We start from the raw sequence: 18,684 nt of genomic DNA on the forward strand, positions 1-18,684 counted from the left end.
TATATGTGCTTATTTGCTTACTGTTTTAGTCCTTTTGTGTTGGTATTAAAGAATACCTAAGGTTTGTTAATTTATTAAAAACAGAAATTTATTTCCTCACAGCTTTGGAGGCTAGGAAGTCCAAGATTAAGGTGCTACCATCTGACAACGGGATACTATGTCATTGCAAGGCAGAAACACAAGAGAAAAAAAAAATTTTTTTTTAGCAGAATATGTTTATTGAGAGAAAGCAACTTCTGTCTGAGACAGACAGGAGTCCTGAGTGGTTGATCAAACATCCTGCCTTTTTTAGAGATTTTTATAGAGCAAAACCACAAGGTGAGGCAGGTCTAAGGTAGAGAAAAATGAGAAATCACAAGATGGGCACAAGGTGGGACAGAACTATGGTCAACCAGTAAGATTACAAGTATAATTTCTCAGGTAAAATTTATTAAATCTGCATCAAATGGGGAAGCAAGTTACATAGCAAGGGGATAGGAATACAGAACAGGGCCTTTGCCAATAGGGTTTGTGCTTCCTCAAGGTGATTGACACCTATTTAAAATAGCAATCCCTCTATATGAAAAGCCATTTTCATTTCCACATTAGATTTAAAGTCATTTTTATTGCCACACTAAAATCTAAATGTAAGAGTAGAGATGCCATGGTCTAATCACTTCTTAAAGATCTCTTTACATGGCAATTATGTCTGAATATGAATTTCAAACTACAGCATGTAACTAGCTCCCTCATTATTTTGATTTTATAGTCTTATTTCATCTTCCATCAAATGAAACCATTCTTTTTTTTGCCTCACATCTTCTACATTGTTTGTACAAATTGCACAAATTGTGACATACTCAACTGTAGCTGCATTAAGATACTAAGAAATTTTTTAAAAAACATGGTCATCCTAGACCAAATAAATTAAATCCTCAAGAAGCAAGACTCATGTACAGATTCTATTTTTTAAAATTCTTGAATAACTGTGACAAATCTATTTTTGTTTTGTTTTAGAAAGGACTAATTATTTACCAATATGTTTGCCTCCCCTTTCCATTCTAGAAAGTTGTCATGGCTAGCAACTTCTACCATTCCAATACAGTCCCAACGTTATATCTATGCCTAGTAACTAGTTCTTGGCAAAAGACAGTAAAAGGAACAGCTTCTGGGACGAGGAATTTAAAAAGCAGGTAAGTTTATTTTCTCTTTCCTATCTGCTAATTGGATGCAGAAGATTCTCAGGGTTTGGTAGATTCAAAAATCACCAGATTGAACAAGCTTGGGTCTAAGGATCATTTAAAGAAAATTCAATTGGTTTTAAATTTGAAGAATTTAAATTTTGCTAAGTCTTACATTATTAGATTGTTAAGAAAAAAGAGCTTGTTAAGTTTCTAAAATACAGGTGGTAGTTTCAACAGCTGAAGTTACCTGAATTATGAGGGAACTTAATAGGAATAGGGTACAATGCCATATATCTGTAATTCCAGGATACAGTGGTGCATACCTGTGACCACCTTGCTAGTTCAAGTCCAGCCTGAGCAATTTAGCAAGACCAAGTCTCACATTTATATATATAAGTATGTATACACACATACACACACATATACATATAGAGTAAGTGGATACTGGTCAGTAGTAATACACTTGCCTAGAATTGACAAGCCTGAGTCTATTCTCCAGTACCAAGGCAAAAAAGATAGAAACACCACAGAGTAGAGAATACTAATTTCTCAAAAGTATAACGGAAGAAGTCACAGCTGCCACAGATGAACTGAGACAAATTCAGATCCTTGTGGCAAGTCATGAAGGAGCAGTGCAAAGGATAAGTGCCAAGGACTAGAAAAAAGTAAAGAGGTCAATGTAATATGAATAACAGAAGCACAGGCTTTAGAGTCAAATACAAATTCTTTCTTACAGGCAAGTGATCTACAACAATTAAGAATATAAGAAAGACTGGCAAACTCAAGGTCCTGAGCTCGATTATCAGTACCAGAAAAAAAATACAAAATAAGCATCAATATTAAATGATACAAATAGACTACTTAGAATACAAAATAACAGTCAGCAACTGGCAACTTTTAGAATTAAGGAAAGAACAATCCAAAACTGAACATTAGCCTACTAATTTAAATTTCAGAGAAAAGCAAACACTGGTAAACCCAAGAGCAGCCTCTCAATCTAGAGAAAGTCATAAGATTCACACTCAAATCCACAAACAGTGAACCTTTTACTGGATATTAACATTTAAAACTACAGAGCTTAACAGTAACAATAATATTACCACTAGGTGGCAATGATACAACTGTATTTCACCAGAAACATTAATTTCAGAAACAGTGAAGAAATACAGACAAAAATTTTAAGAACCTTTTTAGTACCTAATTTTCATTTAGAAAAATTATTTCCTATATAATAGTAGAATTTATTATGACTCAGTATGTATGTTCAATTCTTATGCCTTTCCCCACTAACCATAGACAATTCACACAATGAACACAATTTTTAAATAATTTCATCAAAAATCTTTTGAAAAAAATATATATACACGTAACAAAGATAGCAAATTACAGAAAGCTGAAAATTTTTTTAAAAATTTGGAAAAAGGCATTAAGTAGTTCATCAAAAATGTTAAACGTTTCAAAAATGAGAATGATAACTTAAAAAATTTTAGACTAGGGCCAGGGATTTGGCTCAGTGGCATAAGTGCCTGCCTGGCAAATACAAGGTTGTGAGTTCAATCCTGGGTACAAAAAAAAAAAAAAAAAAAAAAAAAAAACTAGACTAAAACGTAATATGGGAATGTTTTGCTTTTACATTATAAATTATATTAATTTTAATATAAGCAAATTATTTTCAAAATGTTCAAGTTTATTAAAATTTATAATTCTTACCTATATTAAATTTCACAATTCCTTTTTTACAACTATCAAAACAATAAACAATGCAATTTCTATCTTGCACTTTCCATAGTTAACTTTTGCTTTTTTCATAAAAAGATACCAATATGATTTACTTTAAATGTTAAAAATTTTATTTTCCTTTTTGTATCAAATTACAGCCAAGTAGGACAAAATTTTTCAAGTCATAGGTAATATTTCTAAATATTCAGTAAATAAAAAAATCATACTTTAAAATTCCCAAGACGTTGGGAGTTCTTTCATTACATGAAGCATTAAGAAATCTGTATAATTAAATAATAAATGTATACTAGTACCCAATTTATAATAAAAAATCAAATTAAAACAAGCATATTTGTTCTTTGTATAAATAATCTGAAGTTTCCAAAATTTTAACTTCATTTCCTACAAAGAATTAATCAGAATATCTTTTATGTATGTTTTCCTAGTTTCTCATTTAGCAGTTACTTCTTATATCCAGAAAAATCTCTTCTTTCCAGCCACACAAACGTAAAACAGAAGAGTAAGTTATTTTTATCATTAATAGATCTTTATTTCCCCACTATTACTAAACTTCATTTTTTATAGATCATCCTGAAATCTAATGATACAGATCTTTCTCATCCTGTCAAGCTGTACACATACATAAAGCAAGTATTTATGATAGAGTAAGAATACTGTGGCAGCCCTCAAAATTTAAGCAAAAGGTTTTAGGAAAGTGCTTAATTCTGTTCACTATTATTTCTAACTTTTGCTAGAGAAGTTGGGGATGCCATTGCTCTTGAAGAGATGACTACAGATTTATACAACTGAATTACATTGGTATCTATACAAAATCAGGTTCTGATTATCTGCACAAATAAAGAGATAAAACAGATAATGAAAACACATTTCCAAGCTACTATACAATTTTTTTTAATCTGTAACTCACAGGTTATGTCTGAGAATTCAGAAAACAAAACTAAAACATATTGCAAAGACAATAAGCATGGTAAGCTTAATTACCAAAACAAAAATGATTAAATTAAAATACCATTATTGGCTTGCGTTTGTCAGCTTTTGTTTATTTCTAATGGTGGCTCTAAGTTTACGTATTACCAGTCTATCAGGTAGAATCATGTCACCTTGCTGTTCTAGATAACCCAACAAATTTTCAGTCCACTGGAGAGCAGCTGCATGATTTATATGTTTCTCTGGAATTAGTTCTATTTCCTCCTCTTCATTTTCACTAGAATCATCTGTCTGACCTTGTGCTCTTCTGATGATTTCACTGTCAGTTAATACTTCATAACCTGGTTCAGTACTGTCTACTTCAAACCATTTCTCAATGTTTTCAGTAGTCACATTTTCTAATCCTTTGGTATGTTGTAAAATGGTGGCCACAGTAGCCACAGAAATATCTTCGTCATTGAAGTCCAAGCTTTCTTTCTCCTCAATAGTAGGAAGAATTGGCTTCCAAGCCCTGCTAATAGCAACTGGTTTTACTAAGTTCCATGCCATTGCTATTTCATAAAGTGCATCCAGCAGAGTCAGCTTCTTCCAGAATGATCTTAAGTCATTACCTTCTTCCAAATTCTTCTGAAGAAGACCTACACGATAGTTTCTCTTCATTGCTCCTATGACTCCCTGATCCAAGGGCTGAATCAGTGAAGCCACATTGGGTGGCAAATATTTAGCAAATATTTGGCCATCATCTGAACGAAGGACATTTTCATTCGGATGTGTTGGTGAATTATCCAGCAAAAGTACAGCTTTTTCTTGCAAACCTTTGGATCTTAAGTACTCTCGAACCTGTGGCACAAAGATCTTATCAAACCATTGTCTGAAAATGGAAAGATCCATCCATGCACCTTTTTGGCTAAAGTAAGAGACTGGTAGGTTTAAAGTGTCAGTTGACTTGAAGGAGCGAGGAGTCTTTGCCTTGCCCACAACACAAAGTTTAAGCTTGTGCAAACCTGTTGCATTGGCACAACACATGATAGTAACTCTTTCTTCAACCAACTTGTGCCCAGAAATAGTACATTTACCTTTCATTATTGAAGTCCTGGATGGCAAACACTTCCAAAACAGTCCAGTTTCATCTGCATTGTAGATTTGTTCAGGTTCCAAGTTCTCTTGTTCAATAAAATCTCGAAAGTTGTTACAAAACTCTTCCACAGCAGTCTCGTCTCCATTTAACCTCTCATTTCTAATGTTAATCTCTCTAATGCTGTGCCGCTGCTTAAATCGAGTTAACCAACCAGCTGAGGGGTTAAAATCACCATCCATTCCCAAAGCATAAAAGAAGAATTCTGCCCTTTTTGCACAAATTGATCCAGATATGGGATTCCCTTTTGCTCTCTGTTGATTAAACCATTCCAGCATTGCTTTATCTAGTTCCTCATACATGGATGGTTTCATAGATTTCCTCTTAGCCAGAAGACTTGTAGAATCAGAACTGCTTGCATAAGTTATAATCTTTTCTTTATTTTTTCTAATATCCCGAACTGTTGTTTCACCAATTCCATAAATCACAGCCAGTTGTTTGGAAGAACCTCCATCTTCAAGTTTCTTTATTATATCAAGCTTATCTTTAATAGTCAACACCACACGCTTCCGTTTCCCTGACATAGTGAGCTTCCGGGATTGCCTTCACACTCAACACTATAGTAATCCACAAAATCCTTGTTTTTGACTCACTTTAACAAAGTCTTAACACAATCTTCAGACCTTCACAGCATCCTGATGGCCCTGACCCCTCCCCAGGTGGCTTGGCTGGCAAAGAGACTGCAGAGGAAGGTGAAAGAGGAAGTTTGAGGAAGTAGGCCTTTAACTTAGATGGGCAGTAGAGGAGGCCCCAGCTCACTACGGATAATGTGGATTACAGACATGTGTTTTATTACCCCAGGGGCCGCGAACATTATAACCGCATCATGGCCACAAACCTCGTTCACGCACAGGACGCGCGCGAAGGTCCTTCACTAACCACTGCCACACCCCAAAGTTACAGCGGAGAACGGAAGAGCCAGAATTACTGGTCTTCCTCCCCTGAGGAACAGTAACATTGGATTCCTTCCCCAGGTGCCAGGCCCTCCCGCTGCGCAGCGCCACTTCACCGCGGTGAGTTTAGCCTGAGAGTCCACCCGGCCCCTCTCAACCCGCGGGGACCCTCTCCCACCTCAGTCGTAACCAGCAACCCCGCGCAGCTTTGACTGCCGCACGGCGGCCGCTCCTCCCCTCAGCTCAGGCTCCCGGAAGACGCCCCCTCCCGCCGCCAGGCTCCGCCCCACCCCTCGCAGAGGCGGGACTTCCTCTAGTTCCCGGAAGGGGTGGGGCGGTGCTTCTCAAAACGGAGCTGGGGTGGAGGCGGAGGCAGAGGCGGAGGCGGTTTGAAAGGTGAGAGTGGAGGGCGGCGCAGGGCCAGCTCCCGGCGGGGACTCTCGCTTTGGATGCTAATGGTTTATTAGGAGGGCGGGGTAAACCGCTCCTCTAGCTAGCCGAGAGTGAAATCCAGCTGTCGCTCTCCGAGAGAACACCCAGGCGCCCCCCAGCCTTTTGCGCACCAGCTGCCTCCTCAGCGGAGCTGTGGTGCCTGTTATTTCTGCCGAGTGAGGTCCTCGGAACTGAGGCGCGGGGCTAGGTCCGCGATTAGGGTTTCTGGCCTTTCCAGACCCTAGTTTATTTTCTGGGTGCTGCGGTTCCGGGACGCCTGAGGTCCTATTTCCTGACTATGGTGCTCCTCCCTCCTGGAGGCTCAGTAATGCAGGAGTGGGCGGCGGCCTGCGCTGGGTGCCTTCTTCCCACCAAAAAGGCAGGTCTGCAAGGAAAGTGACCCTGGAATTACTCCCCAGAGGACCTGTCATTTGTCTACCGCCCAACCTTGCTAGATTTAGCGAGCCACCGTCAGTGTTAACAGATTTAATGGATGCTATGCTGTAGTTACCATGTAGCCAAGTTGACAGGATCCCTGCTGCCAAATTGTATAGTACTGGCCCATGATTTTAATGGGAGGAATTGAATTTCCTTTACAAATCTTTCTTATTTTCCAATTTTCTATTTATGTGGTGTTGTGCTGTACTTTTTCCTGCCAACAGGAGGGCAGTAGTAAATTTATTCACATCAGTGTACATACTGAAGCCCTCAAATTGTGTATCATGCTGTTTTTGGTATCCACAATATCTTTTTCAGATTCTGAGCTCTTTTGGAGCAGACACGGTGTTTATTTCATCGAATAACGACCCTGTTCCAAGCAGTGCTGGCATTTTAGTAGACATTTGACAGCTATTTATTTGGTTTATTAGTTTTACTCTCCAAATCCTCATTTAAAAAAATAAAGAGGGGTGATGTTTTTAAAAGTGAATGAATCCCTCTGGTACAATTTCATATAACGACCTGAAATTCCACTGACCTTCAAATCTTAAAAATCTAAACTACTACTTACATTGGTTATACAGCAAGTAAATGATTCCTATAGTAAATCTTTTCTGTACTGTAAATTATCAAAAGACATTAACTTATTTTAGGTGTAGAATTACTGTGAGAGAAAAACAAGCAATATGGATTATCATTAATTTATATTGTTTGGTAGATAATGCAGATGTGTATTTTATGTGATTTTTAACCATGAAGCACAGAGATGTGGTAATATTGATCTTCGTTCACTTGTTTACGGGTTTCTATTTGGAATTCTTTTGTTTTTCTTTGCCTAAAGATGAGGTATTACAAATTTGATTAAAATTCTCATTTCAAGAAACTGAATATAATTCAGCATGTACAGAAAATTATATCCATTTGCATGGGTTTTTTGTGTGTGTGGATTCTAAAGACTGAGATGTCTTACCTATCAAGGACCTTGTCGCTTCTCTCTAGGTTCACCCACTTTTTTTTCCTGCCTCCTTTCCAGCTAATATAATAAAGATATACATAGTTTAAAAGAGGGGCCAACCATATTCAAATTACCTTTTTCAGTAGCAGAAAAGTTTACATTAGTGATTCAAGTTACAATTTTGAATATGAGATAATTTGGCAGTCGGCCAAATGAAATTGATATATTTAAGTATAAATTGCCTCCTGAAGCATTCCAATTACATAGTTTTCCAGAGTACATATTTTTCTCAACACTACTTTTCTTGAAAACTACTTTGGGAGGACTACTTTAAATGTTGTAATCAGTGTCATCAATCAAATGGCAAAGGGATATCTGCAAATTTTTGCCTTTTAGGCACTCTCTTGTCGAGTTGATTATTTTCAGAAGTTTGTGGCCTAACTCGTGTGCACTAAAAGTTAGTTTAAAAAGCATGTTCGTAAATTCTGTTTATAACAATTTTGTTGTTAATTTTATGAAACTAAAATTAGCATGGATGAAAAATAAAATAACACTGTAAAGCTTAATTTCTTTATTACCTGTATTGGCAGGTAGTCGTTTAGCTCTTGACTGGGAATCAGGAGACTTTGTTTCTAATCCGTGCTGTGTCACCAACAAGCTGTGTGTGATTTTATGAAAGTCACTTAAACTCTGTGCTTCACTTTGATATTTATAAATGAAGAGAGATAGTATAAACTCATTTTCAGGTTTTAAAAATAAATATAAAAGTACACTGACAATAATACAGGAGGTGTCTTTTATACCTTATCTATGGGTAGTCATAGAGTGCTTTAATTTTTTCTGTCATTATCATGGGACTCATCTATCATATTATACAGACCTATGTTTTGAACATGTTGTTTTTTGAGGTAATAAACTAGTATATATAAATCTGCTTTTGAGTACTAAGGAAGTCATCGTTCCCTTTAATATTTTACCGTCCATCTTTTGTTTACTGTATCTATTGAAAACCATAATTGTACTCATTATCATAAATGCTTTTTTCATTATTTCTACCAATTCAAAGTGGTATGCTACACCCAAAGCTATACAGTACTGTCAAAAGTAATAGATATTTTTAAAGAGGTACTTTTAACTGCACAAAATTTTCATCTTTATTAATCTAAAAATAAAAATTCTATAAAATACAATATAGTATCAAGTATATCAGACTGTTTAGTCTATTGACTAGAATTTTTAGATTGCTATTACAGTATTGATTATTTCTTGTAGACTTATTATCATAAAGCTATACTTCAATGTATACTGTAAAGCTAATTTATGGTATATAATCTTACAAATCCTGGTGGTCTGATTTTAAATAAAGTATTATAATTGTAGGCAGACATATTGCATTATAAATATATTACAGTTTACATGATAAAATGATTAGTATCCTTTCCTCTCTCCTAGTTAATCATTTTGGAAAGTTATAAACTTGGCCCAGTGGTACTGTTGTTGCTCAAAAAATATTTAGGCTTTTGAGTTTGAGTATGTCAAGCATTTTAAAAATGTCTTTAATGACAGTAATACTAATTTTACAAATGTTTATTTCGAGAAACTTTTAACTGTTCCTTATTCCTGAGATAGGTGAATGAAGTGAATGTTAAAAATCACTCTTTTGAATTAAAAAAGTGTGATTATTTTAAAAATTTTTTGGTATTGTTTTGTACTCTGATTTATAGAAAACCTCCAAAAGTATACTGTGCTATAGTGGGAATATTGAAATATTCAGCTTGATAAGGTGACTTCTTTACATAGGTTCTTACACATATATTCTTAGATAACTATCATTACATTGTAGTCATGTTTCTCTTCCTTAGCAACCAGAGGTAGATAATGTATTAGTGATTTTCTTACTATTTTACCTGTCATTAATTATTCCTTGTTCATATATATTTATGAGAATTTTAATGGAATTTAAGCTTTTATAAGTCAGAAACTGATAGCTTTTATTTTTTTTTCCAGTATCATGACATTTTTTGTCTTGCTTGCCTGACTACATGATTGGATTGTTATTAAATTTTCTATTGTATTATATTACATCTTTAGCTTTATGTAGTTTAAAACCAGTTCCATTCTACTAAGGTATATAGAGGTTACAATTTTAGTGGGTAATTTTTCTCTAAATATTGTAATACTTTCCTTCTTGGTTAATAACTACTTTATAACTTTTATTCTTATAAATTTACTAAAACTTTAAAATTCATGTTATTTTTCTGTTCAGCGACCTTCTTTCTCTACAGGATGAATCATCCTGGTAATTTATTTTCCATCCTTGTCTTTTTTCCCTGCTTGAAGTTTTTTCTCACTACCTTTTTAGTAACACTTATTTACTAAACATAACATTCTTTTTTTTTTTTTCTTTTTTTGTCTTTTTCATTTTTATCGGTACCAAGGATTGAACTCACGACCGCCTGCTTGCAAGGCAGGTGCTTATGCCGCTGAGCTAAATCCCCAGCCCCTGTTCTTTTTTTTTTTTTTCTTTTTTTGAAACATAACATTCTTTATCAGTGACAAAGATTGGCCTTGTTTTTACCTGAAATATCTTTTTTTATTTCTAATATGATACAAAAGGAATACTTTGGATTTTTCTCAATTATGTTTGAATGCTTTAGTTTAGCATATAATTTTATGAAAGACACCATTTTTCTATGTATCCATTTCAACACAACATGTACATACTATAATTCAGAACATACTGTCTTATAGATAGATGTTCAGTGAATTATTTGTTGCATAACTTTTACCATCTCCTCTCATGTATTTCATGTGATTTTGCTTCTGTGAACCTTGTAATAAAGCAAAGTAAATATAGTGTTTACTATATATGCATTCATTGCTTAATATGTTTATCATTGTTGTATTACTAATTACTTTGTTCTGTAGAATCTTAAGTGAAAATGGTACGTGTTACAAGACGTGAAACAAGATTGAATTCTAAAACTCAAGTGCCTAAGCAAAAATCTCAAGTTGATTGGAGGCGGACCAAAAGAAATAATATCTCACAATTGTTTGATAGTGATGATGAGATTGATAGTGATGAGAGACTTGATAGTGATGAAGAGCTTTACAGCGATGAAGAGATTCATAGTGAGGAAAGTATGGACAATAAGGAACAGTTTGATTGTAATAAGGAGCTTGATGATAATAAAATACAAGAAAATGAAAGAGAGCTTAAAGTAATTGAAGTTGAATGTGGAGGAAGCAACAATAAGCAACTCATTAACATTGGTAACAGCTCCACATATGAAGAGGAAATAAACAAAACCAATCATGGGACTATTTACTTACTAGATCATGAAAAAGATGTTAGTCAGGAGGAGGGTAATACCAACAAACACATTGGACAAATCATGGAGGAAGATTTAGGTCATGCAAAAGATGTTAGTCAGGAGGAGGGTAATACCAACAAACACATTGGACAAATCATGGAGGAAGATTTAGGTCATGAAAAAGAGCTTAGTCAGGAGGAGGATGATATCAACAAACACACAGGACAAATCATGGAGGAAGATTTAGAAGAAGAACAAATCAAACGAGGCAAAAGAAAAAGATTATTTTCTGTAATGTACGACAGTGATGAAAGTGATGACAGTGATATCTTAGTTAGACAAGTAGGTTTTAAACGTCTATGTAGAGTGATTGAAGATGAGAGTTCTTCAGTGGAAATGGAGCAGAGTAATCCTGAAAAATCGTTAGGTGCTCGAAAGCAAGAACAGCTTCAGAAGCTGAAGGAACTCTCCAAACAAAGATCTCGCCAGAGAAGCAATAGTGGTAGCGATTTTGAGGTATGTTACATTTTGTTGGTTTTGTTACTGTTTTTAAGTTTTCATTTAAACCATTTAATTTTTATAAAAATCAAAGTACTGAATCTGTTCTATTACGTGGTAAGTCTGGAAGTTTTCATTCAAATATCCATGAACATGTTTGATTACACTATTGTGTATAATATGTTATTTTACATGAACCTCTGAGTCCTTTCTGCTTTTTAAAATTCTTTGTTGTTTTATATCATCTTTTTTGTTTAACTTGTATTTTTGATGTCTGTTTTAGATGTTTTATGTCACTTAAGGTATATACTTTCTAATTTCAAAAGTTTAGCATCTGACTGTAGAATTCCCTAATAATCTTAAAATAGGAACTTAATTCTGTGGGTCATTTTTTTCTGCTTTCAGATTTAATCTTTAATATCATATCCATAATGGCTATTTTAAAGGCAAAATTTTCTAATGCATTGTTTTCCGTTAATTAGGACTCTGAAAAGCAATCCTGCCCAATTAGTGATGAAGATGAGGAGGAGGAGGACGATTTTGAATGTGATGAAGATAGAGATGATTATATTATTGATGACTTTGTAGTACGAGATGAGGAGGATGACGAAGAGAATAAAAATCAACATGAAGAAAAATTGACTACTTCACAACTAAAATTAATAAAACAGAATTCTCTTTGTAAGTTAAATATCAAGGCAATGTTTTATGAAAGTCTAATCATGATAGTATATCAAGACAAATTACTTTTTAGTATCTTGTTCTGAGTCATTTATTAGGAACCATGGTTTCATTTTCAGATATCTTAAATTTGTCAGTTTATTCCATTAGTCTCTTTTCACTTTTAAATATTATTGTCCCCCAAAAAACCTTTGTTTCTAGCATGCTAACATTTACCAGTGTAGAAATGCACAATTGAGATAATTAAAGGTATTTATTAATTCATTCAAAATAAGATTAATAAAATTAATTACTGCAATCAGTAACATTTTATAAAGTAACTATTCTTTCCAAGAATGAAAGGATGACATTTTCTACATTCTTGCAAATGACCTTTAATGTCTAGCTTATTAGAAGGCAGATGGATTTGGGTACTGGAAATCGAACTGACAACCTCATGCAGGTGCTTATGCCGTTGAGAATATCCCTGGCCCCAGATGGGTTTATTCTCATTTGATATAAAACATCAGAATTGGGTAAGTGATGTTTTCTAAAAAGTTAGCTGTATAGCCCAAAACCATATAAGTGAACTTTTAGTATTCATAATAACCCATTGGGATATCATACAGTTTGAGTGGATATTTTACACATGCAAAATACTCATTCAGTGAGCCATGCAGATTCTCCAAATACTGATGCATTTCATTAAGCAATTTTTTTAAAAATTCACATTTGTTAATATTGCCACCACTATCACTGGAATATATTGTATCAGGAACCTATAAAGTACACAGTACCATGTACAAGTTTGTCAGAATTCTAATTTCCACTTAAAAACTGTTTTATTATCATTGGAAACAAACACTAAGGTCTTTAATGATAAATCACTTTTTGGAGATTTTTTTAACAAAATGTCTGAAAAACATCCAAATCTAAATAACCATACTTTGACAGTTGCTCTTTGGAGTAAAAAGGGTATTTCATGATAAATGAGACTTTGCCACATCATATTAGCTCAAGTGTTTAGCTTCAAAATAATCTTTGTAACTTGGTATGCAGCATAAGCATTTTATGTGTATTTCTCGTTTAATTCCATAGGGTGCTAGAACATTCGTACTTCAGGTTTAAAATGTCATAAAGTTAATTTTCATTACTTGCTAAGGCCATTCTGTAGTGAAAGTGTTGTTTTTAGACTGAGTGTCTACTGGCAGTGACTACAGTAATGACTAGTGGCCTGGTGCTTATGCTGTATTAAGGAGCCAGCTTCTTTATCCTGTGTGCTTTTGCAGTATCAGTGAAAATGTCTGAATCAATAAATAAATAAATAAATATTATCTTAATATAATATTTACTTACTTTGAAACCACAGATTTCTCTAAATGGACTTGAAGACTCCCAGGGATCTGTAGACTACCCCTGGAGAATTACTATTTTATCAGGCCTTTTGAAGTGTCATGTAGTCAGTGAAACCTGTTAGAGATAGGAAATTAGAATCTTCTATATTGCCACATAACTAATTAAAATATAATAATAGTCCTGAAATTTAGGATGTATTTACATATGTATTATTTGTTTGACCTTTGTATTTATGCATAAATTTATTTAAAGATGGATTTTGTGAATTTTACAACTCTGGGAGAAAAAGACTGGAGAGCTGAATTCTTTATATTTTTCTTCAGTAATGCATCCTTTCCAGAGTTGTAGCTCAGTGGCACAGTGTCTGCCTGGCAAGCACCAGGCCCTTAATTCAATTCCCAATACAAAAATAAACCAAAAAAAGACTGCATCCTTTCCAAATATTATTTTAGAAAATCAAGAATAACCGACTTTAGTTTCAGTCTCACAGTTTATAATAAAGTAGATTATGCTGAGAATTTCAAGAACTTAGCAGTATTACAGATGCAGTTACTAGGTATCTCTATGCTATGAAATTAATGACTTTATTCCTTATATCAGTAGGCACTGATTCACCTGCCACCTGTACATTTGAATTATAAGAATACTCAAGGTGGCACAAGCCTGTAATCCCAGCATTTGGGAGGCTGAGGCAGGAGGATTACTGTGAGTTTGAGGCCAGCCTGAACTGTAGTGAGATTCTGTCTCAAAACCAAACAAACAAAACAGCAACAATGTAAGATACTCAGGAGGCATCCCATCATTCTGTATTATGTATCTAGAATGTGATGAAACATTTGCTGAGCGATACGTGCTCATATTCACTTCTGCTGAAGTCTAGTGTATGGAAACTGCTTCAAGTTCCTTCTTTAACCTGTACTTCCATAATTACTTTTTATTGGCAATTTTGGATTCATAGAAATAGTAAGTGGAAAGTAAAGAGAGTTTGGATATTCTTTCACAGGCAGTTTTTCTTATACCTCTTGCTTTAATTTGGTGCCATTGGATGGGCTAGTATTGATACATTATCAGTAATATAGGTCATAGTTCTCTTTTAGTGCTGTACCTTCTATGGATTTGAACAAATACAAAATGACATGTATTCTCCAATATAGTATGTTACACTGTGTTGTGGCTTGTATTTAGATGTTCCCCCAAAGCCTCACATGATCATAAGTGGAGTTTCCTCAGAGGTGACTGGATCTAGAGTGTGTGATGCTGGAATTGATTCATAGTGCAGTGCTAGGCTTCATGGCACTGGCATTAAAGGAATGAGTGCTACCTGTCCTAAGCAGTCTGGATAAGATAAAAGGGCCAGAGAGATGTTGTTAAAGCCCCTTGGTGTTTTTGCTACCTTGTGAGTGCCATGAACCCTTCTCCTCTGAGATGCCCCTTTGCCAAGGTACCCTGCCTTGGAGCCAGCCAATTATGGACTGAAACCTCAACTAACTGTGAGTTAAAGAAATCTGGCACCTTTAATTGGGTGTCAGATATTTTGTCTCAGCAACAAGAGAGACAGAGGCAGACAGACAGAGACAGAGTATCCTAGGACACATGGTAATAGTTTTACTTCCTAAAAACGTTCCTTTTTTCATCCTTGTCCCTCTCCCTCCTCTGAACCTCTGGAAAACCACTGATTTTGTATGTATGTGTGTGTGTGTGTGTGTGTGTGTGCGCGCGCGCGCACACGCGCTTTGCCTTTAATAGAATGTCATATAGCTGGAATCACACTACTTTTCGTGTTTGCTTCTGTCATTTAGCATTATGCATTTCATGAAATCTCATTTCTTTTTATTGGGGAATAATATTTCATTATGTCTATTTTCAAATGTGGTTGTCCATTCATCTGTTGAAGGCCATCTTGGTTACTTCCATGTTTAATGGTTATAAATAAAGTTGCTATAAACATTTGCATGCAGGCTTTTCTACGGGCAAAAGTTTCTTTTTGTTTGTTTTGTTTTGTTTTTGGTACTGAGGATTGAACTCACAACCTTGCGCTGCAAGGCAAATGCTTATGCCGCTGAGCTGAGTCCTTGGCCCGGGCGAAAGTTTTTAGCTCACCTAAATAAATACAAAGATGAAGCTGTAAGCTTTTAATACTAAATATCTCTACTTTTGGAGAAGATATATGATTTTTTATGCAGTGGGTTTTACCTATTAATGTTCATAATTACATTTGTTTCTATCATCCATTATTTTATTTTCAACTTATATCTTAATCCTTCAAGTTGTTTTTCCTTCAGTCATAATCAGGTTTGTGCTTTCCTGCCTTGGGTTGGCATATTCCACAAACCGTAATTCTGAATCTTTTTGATCCTGTTTCTTAGTGATAATACAAACTAGTACCGTACTGTGAAATTACTCAAAGTAATTGAGTTACCAGTTGAATTACCAATATAATCTTCAGTTCTTACATTAACCTAATATTGCTATATACTTTACTTATCATTGGCCTATCTCTTCTTTTTTAGCCTTTTTTGTATGCCTCTTGCCTGCTTTTCCTCTGCAGTATTGTTTTCCTCTTTTTTTCCATTTGCTGTATAAATGTTGATGTTCCCAAGAATTCCAGAATCCTCAAATACCTTCATTTTGCCTGTAGTTGAGGCAGTTATATTTCCCATGAACTTTAGTTCCATATACAAGCAAAACATCACAAACTTTTATCTCTAAGATTTTTTCCTACCATAAAGCCCAGTTTGTTCATTATGTTATTTAGCATTAGACTTTCTTTTAAGCATCTCAGACTTTATATATACAAAATAATGATTAAAAGGTATGAAGGAGTGTGAGATGGAGCACTAGCTGTTGTGGTGGTTAGCTGTTGTTGTGGTTACATTATTTCATACATCCCAAAAATAATATTTGGTTCATAAAAATGTAAAGCCCCCAAAAATAAGCCAAGTGGGTCTGCCCATTTCCAAATCACAGTAAAGTTCAGTGGTTAACCAGCTTCCTTTTTCTTTGTATTCCTAGTACCTTTGGTGATATAGTATAGAAATTCATTGGTAGTTAAAAATTGATTGGCTAATTAAGATAATATTCCTGAGTTTTATATTGTAAGACAATTATATTGTAAGATAAATGTTAACCAGGACTAGATTTAAAAAAAAAAAAAACATTAGAGAGGAAAAGCATATATTTAGAATGACAATTTATGAGGTAGTTAATTTTATTTTTTAAAAACAAAAAAAGACACAGAAAAACAAAAAGCATAAGACAAACAACAATAGACCCAAAACGATAACTGTAGGTTTTTAAACCAAGATAATAAGAATTTAACAATGGTTGTAATATTGAATATTGTTACCTTCAAAAGGGTTGCTTAGATTGCCAGATACAGACAGACAAAATTGATCTAATCCTATGAGTATTAACTGTTTTTTCCAAGAACTAGTAGAATTAGTAGTATTACATTAAATTAAATAATAAATTTAATAATATAGTTAAATAATTTAACAATTTTATTATGTGAAGATAATGGTATTTAAGCAGTTTTTGATTTTCTAGGGAATACCCTTCTAAGACATGCCATAAGTTAATTATTGTAAAATCAAAATATATTTTCTCACTAAAGTATTATCCTGTATGATGAGTAATAAAAAATACTCTGTGGTCTGGGTTGTTATAATGAGACTAGTGTTCCTAGATTAGTATGCTAAAAATAGTATACACAGGTAGAGAAGAACATCCTAAATTGTGGATTATATATTTTAGTACCTTTTCATATTTAGAGTGACAGAAACAATAAGTAAAGATGAGAAGAGTACATTTTAGTCTATAGTATCTTGCTAAATACTGGAAGTTAAACTAAGTGAATATCAATATGATCTTCATCTAGCAAGTAAAGAGAATGACTCACCACAATAAAGAGTTGGCCCTAAGAATAATGTCATAACCATTTATGTTGTCCTGAATCTTGCAATGTTCTCATTTTTCCTATGATAAGTAAAAAGCACCAGTTAACTCATGTTGCAGCATAAGATAGAAATAGATTCAGAAGAAAAAAATTCTTACGAAAAATGTTTAATTAAAAGAACTGAAGAGAAATCTATAAAGCATTCCCTTTCAGTCTATGAAAACGCAGCAGAAAGTCATCAGAGAACAATTTGAAGTTAAAAATAGCTAGCTAAGAAGAATTTCAAGAAAATTAAAAATTAAAGTGAAATAAAATCTATATTGGAAGCAGTAGAGAGAAAAATTAGCAGTACAGAAAATCTCATCACTGAGAGAAGTTCTAATGTAAAGAAACAGCTATTCTGAAGAAGATTATAAAATATGCATACAGGAGTAGAAATAAGACCCTATTTAATAAATTCTGAGGGTCTGGTATACAGAAAAAGTAGAAATTGGAAAGAAGAAAATTTTATAAATTTTAGTGCAATAGATCAAATAATTACTTGAATGTACTAAAGGTCGACCATATTTTTAGATAGGAATACACTTTGAAGTTTCATCATACATAAGACTCCTGCTTACACAGGTTACAGAGACATTCCTGCTAAGTTGGTGCAAATAACTTTTCAAATAGATATTTGAAGAAACTATTTTTCTAATTAAAAATAAACATAACCATTTTTAGAACTATATAAAAATCATCTATTGACAATCATATTAATATATCAAAAGAAAAAAATCATAGTTTTTTTGAGATTGTAAAAAGGTATTTGGTAGCATTCACTGTCCATACCTGCCTTAGAAAAAGCAAGTAGGTAGAAGTTAGTAATAGGAGCATTTGTCCTTTATATGATGATATTTTAAGTCAAGAGCCAACCTCGTAATTACATGAAATGTCATAGAAGTGTCATATATATGAAGTGTCAAGTCATAGAAGTACTGTGTTCTTTTTAAAATGAGATATTAAAATGAAATACAATATTCTTTTACATTTGTTCTGAATCTTAAACAATGCAAGTAGATATGAAAGCAAAACAAGAAATGTAAATCTAGATGACTCCCAACTTACAATTCTACCTAAAATATTTTTACTTTACAATGATGCAAAAATTAAATGCATTTGGTAGAAAACCTCATTTGAATTTTTATTTTAATTCCTGGGCTAGTAATAAGCAATACGATACTCTCTTGGGATGCCAGGCGGTGGCTTAAAGCTTCAGCTCCAGGTCATCCACACAAA

The 18,684-nt window shown here is 34.0% G+C and overlaps 2 protein-coding genes across 6 annotated transcripts in view; one reads left to right on the plus strand and one right to left on the minus strand.

The window, feature by feature from the left end:
* Positions 1 to 409: 409 nt before the first annotated feature.
* Jrkl (JRK like) lies at positions 410 to 6,132 on the minus strand. Its single transcript, XM_063256203.1, has 2 exons — positions 6,037 to 6,132; positions 410 to 5,645 (listed from the first exon to the last, which is right to left on the minus strand). The coding sequence occupies exon 2, from the start codon at positions 5,487 to 5,489 to the stop codon at positions 3,915 to 3,917; it is 1,575 nt and encodes a 524-aa protein (XP_063112273.1). The 5' UTR covers positions 5,490 to 5,645; positions 6,037 to 6,132; the 3' UTR covers positions 410 to 3,914.
* Ccdc82 (coiled-coil domain containing 82) overlaps positions 6,128 to 18,684 on the plus strand; it is a 32,453-nt gene continuing 19,896 nt past the window's right edge. For 3 of the 5 annotated variants that reach the window (XR_010049772.1, XM_063256198.1, XM_063256200.1), the window contains exons 1-3: positions 6,129 to 6,254; positions 10,612 to 11,513; positions 11,978 to 12,176. Coding sequence is in view for 4 of the 5 variants with exons in the window: in XM_063256198.1 (XP_063112268.1) it covers positions 10,626 to 11,513; positions 11,978 to 12,176 (1,087 nt within the window). In the remaining variant the exon portion in view is untranslated. Of the gene's footprint in view, positions 6,255 to 10,611; positions 11,514 to 11,977; positions 12,177 to 18,684 lie in introns of all 5 variants that reach the window. The other 2 variants (XM_063256201.1, XM_063256199.1) reach the window with 2 other exon arrangements.

The sequence above is a fragment of the Cavia porcellus genome, unplaced genomic scaffold (assembly GCF_034190915.1).
Source record: "Cavia porcellus strain 051 isolate PalLab524CR breed Dunkin Hartley unplaced genomic scaffold, mCavPor4.1 scaffold_9, whole genome shotgun sequence".
Lineage (NCBI taxonomy): Eukaryota > Metazoa > Chordata > Mammalia > Rodentia > Caviidae > Cavia > Cavia porcellus.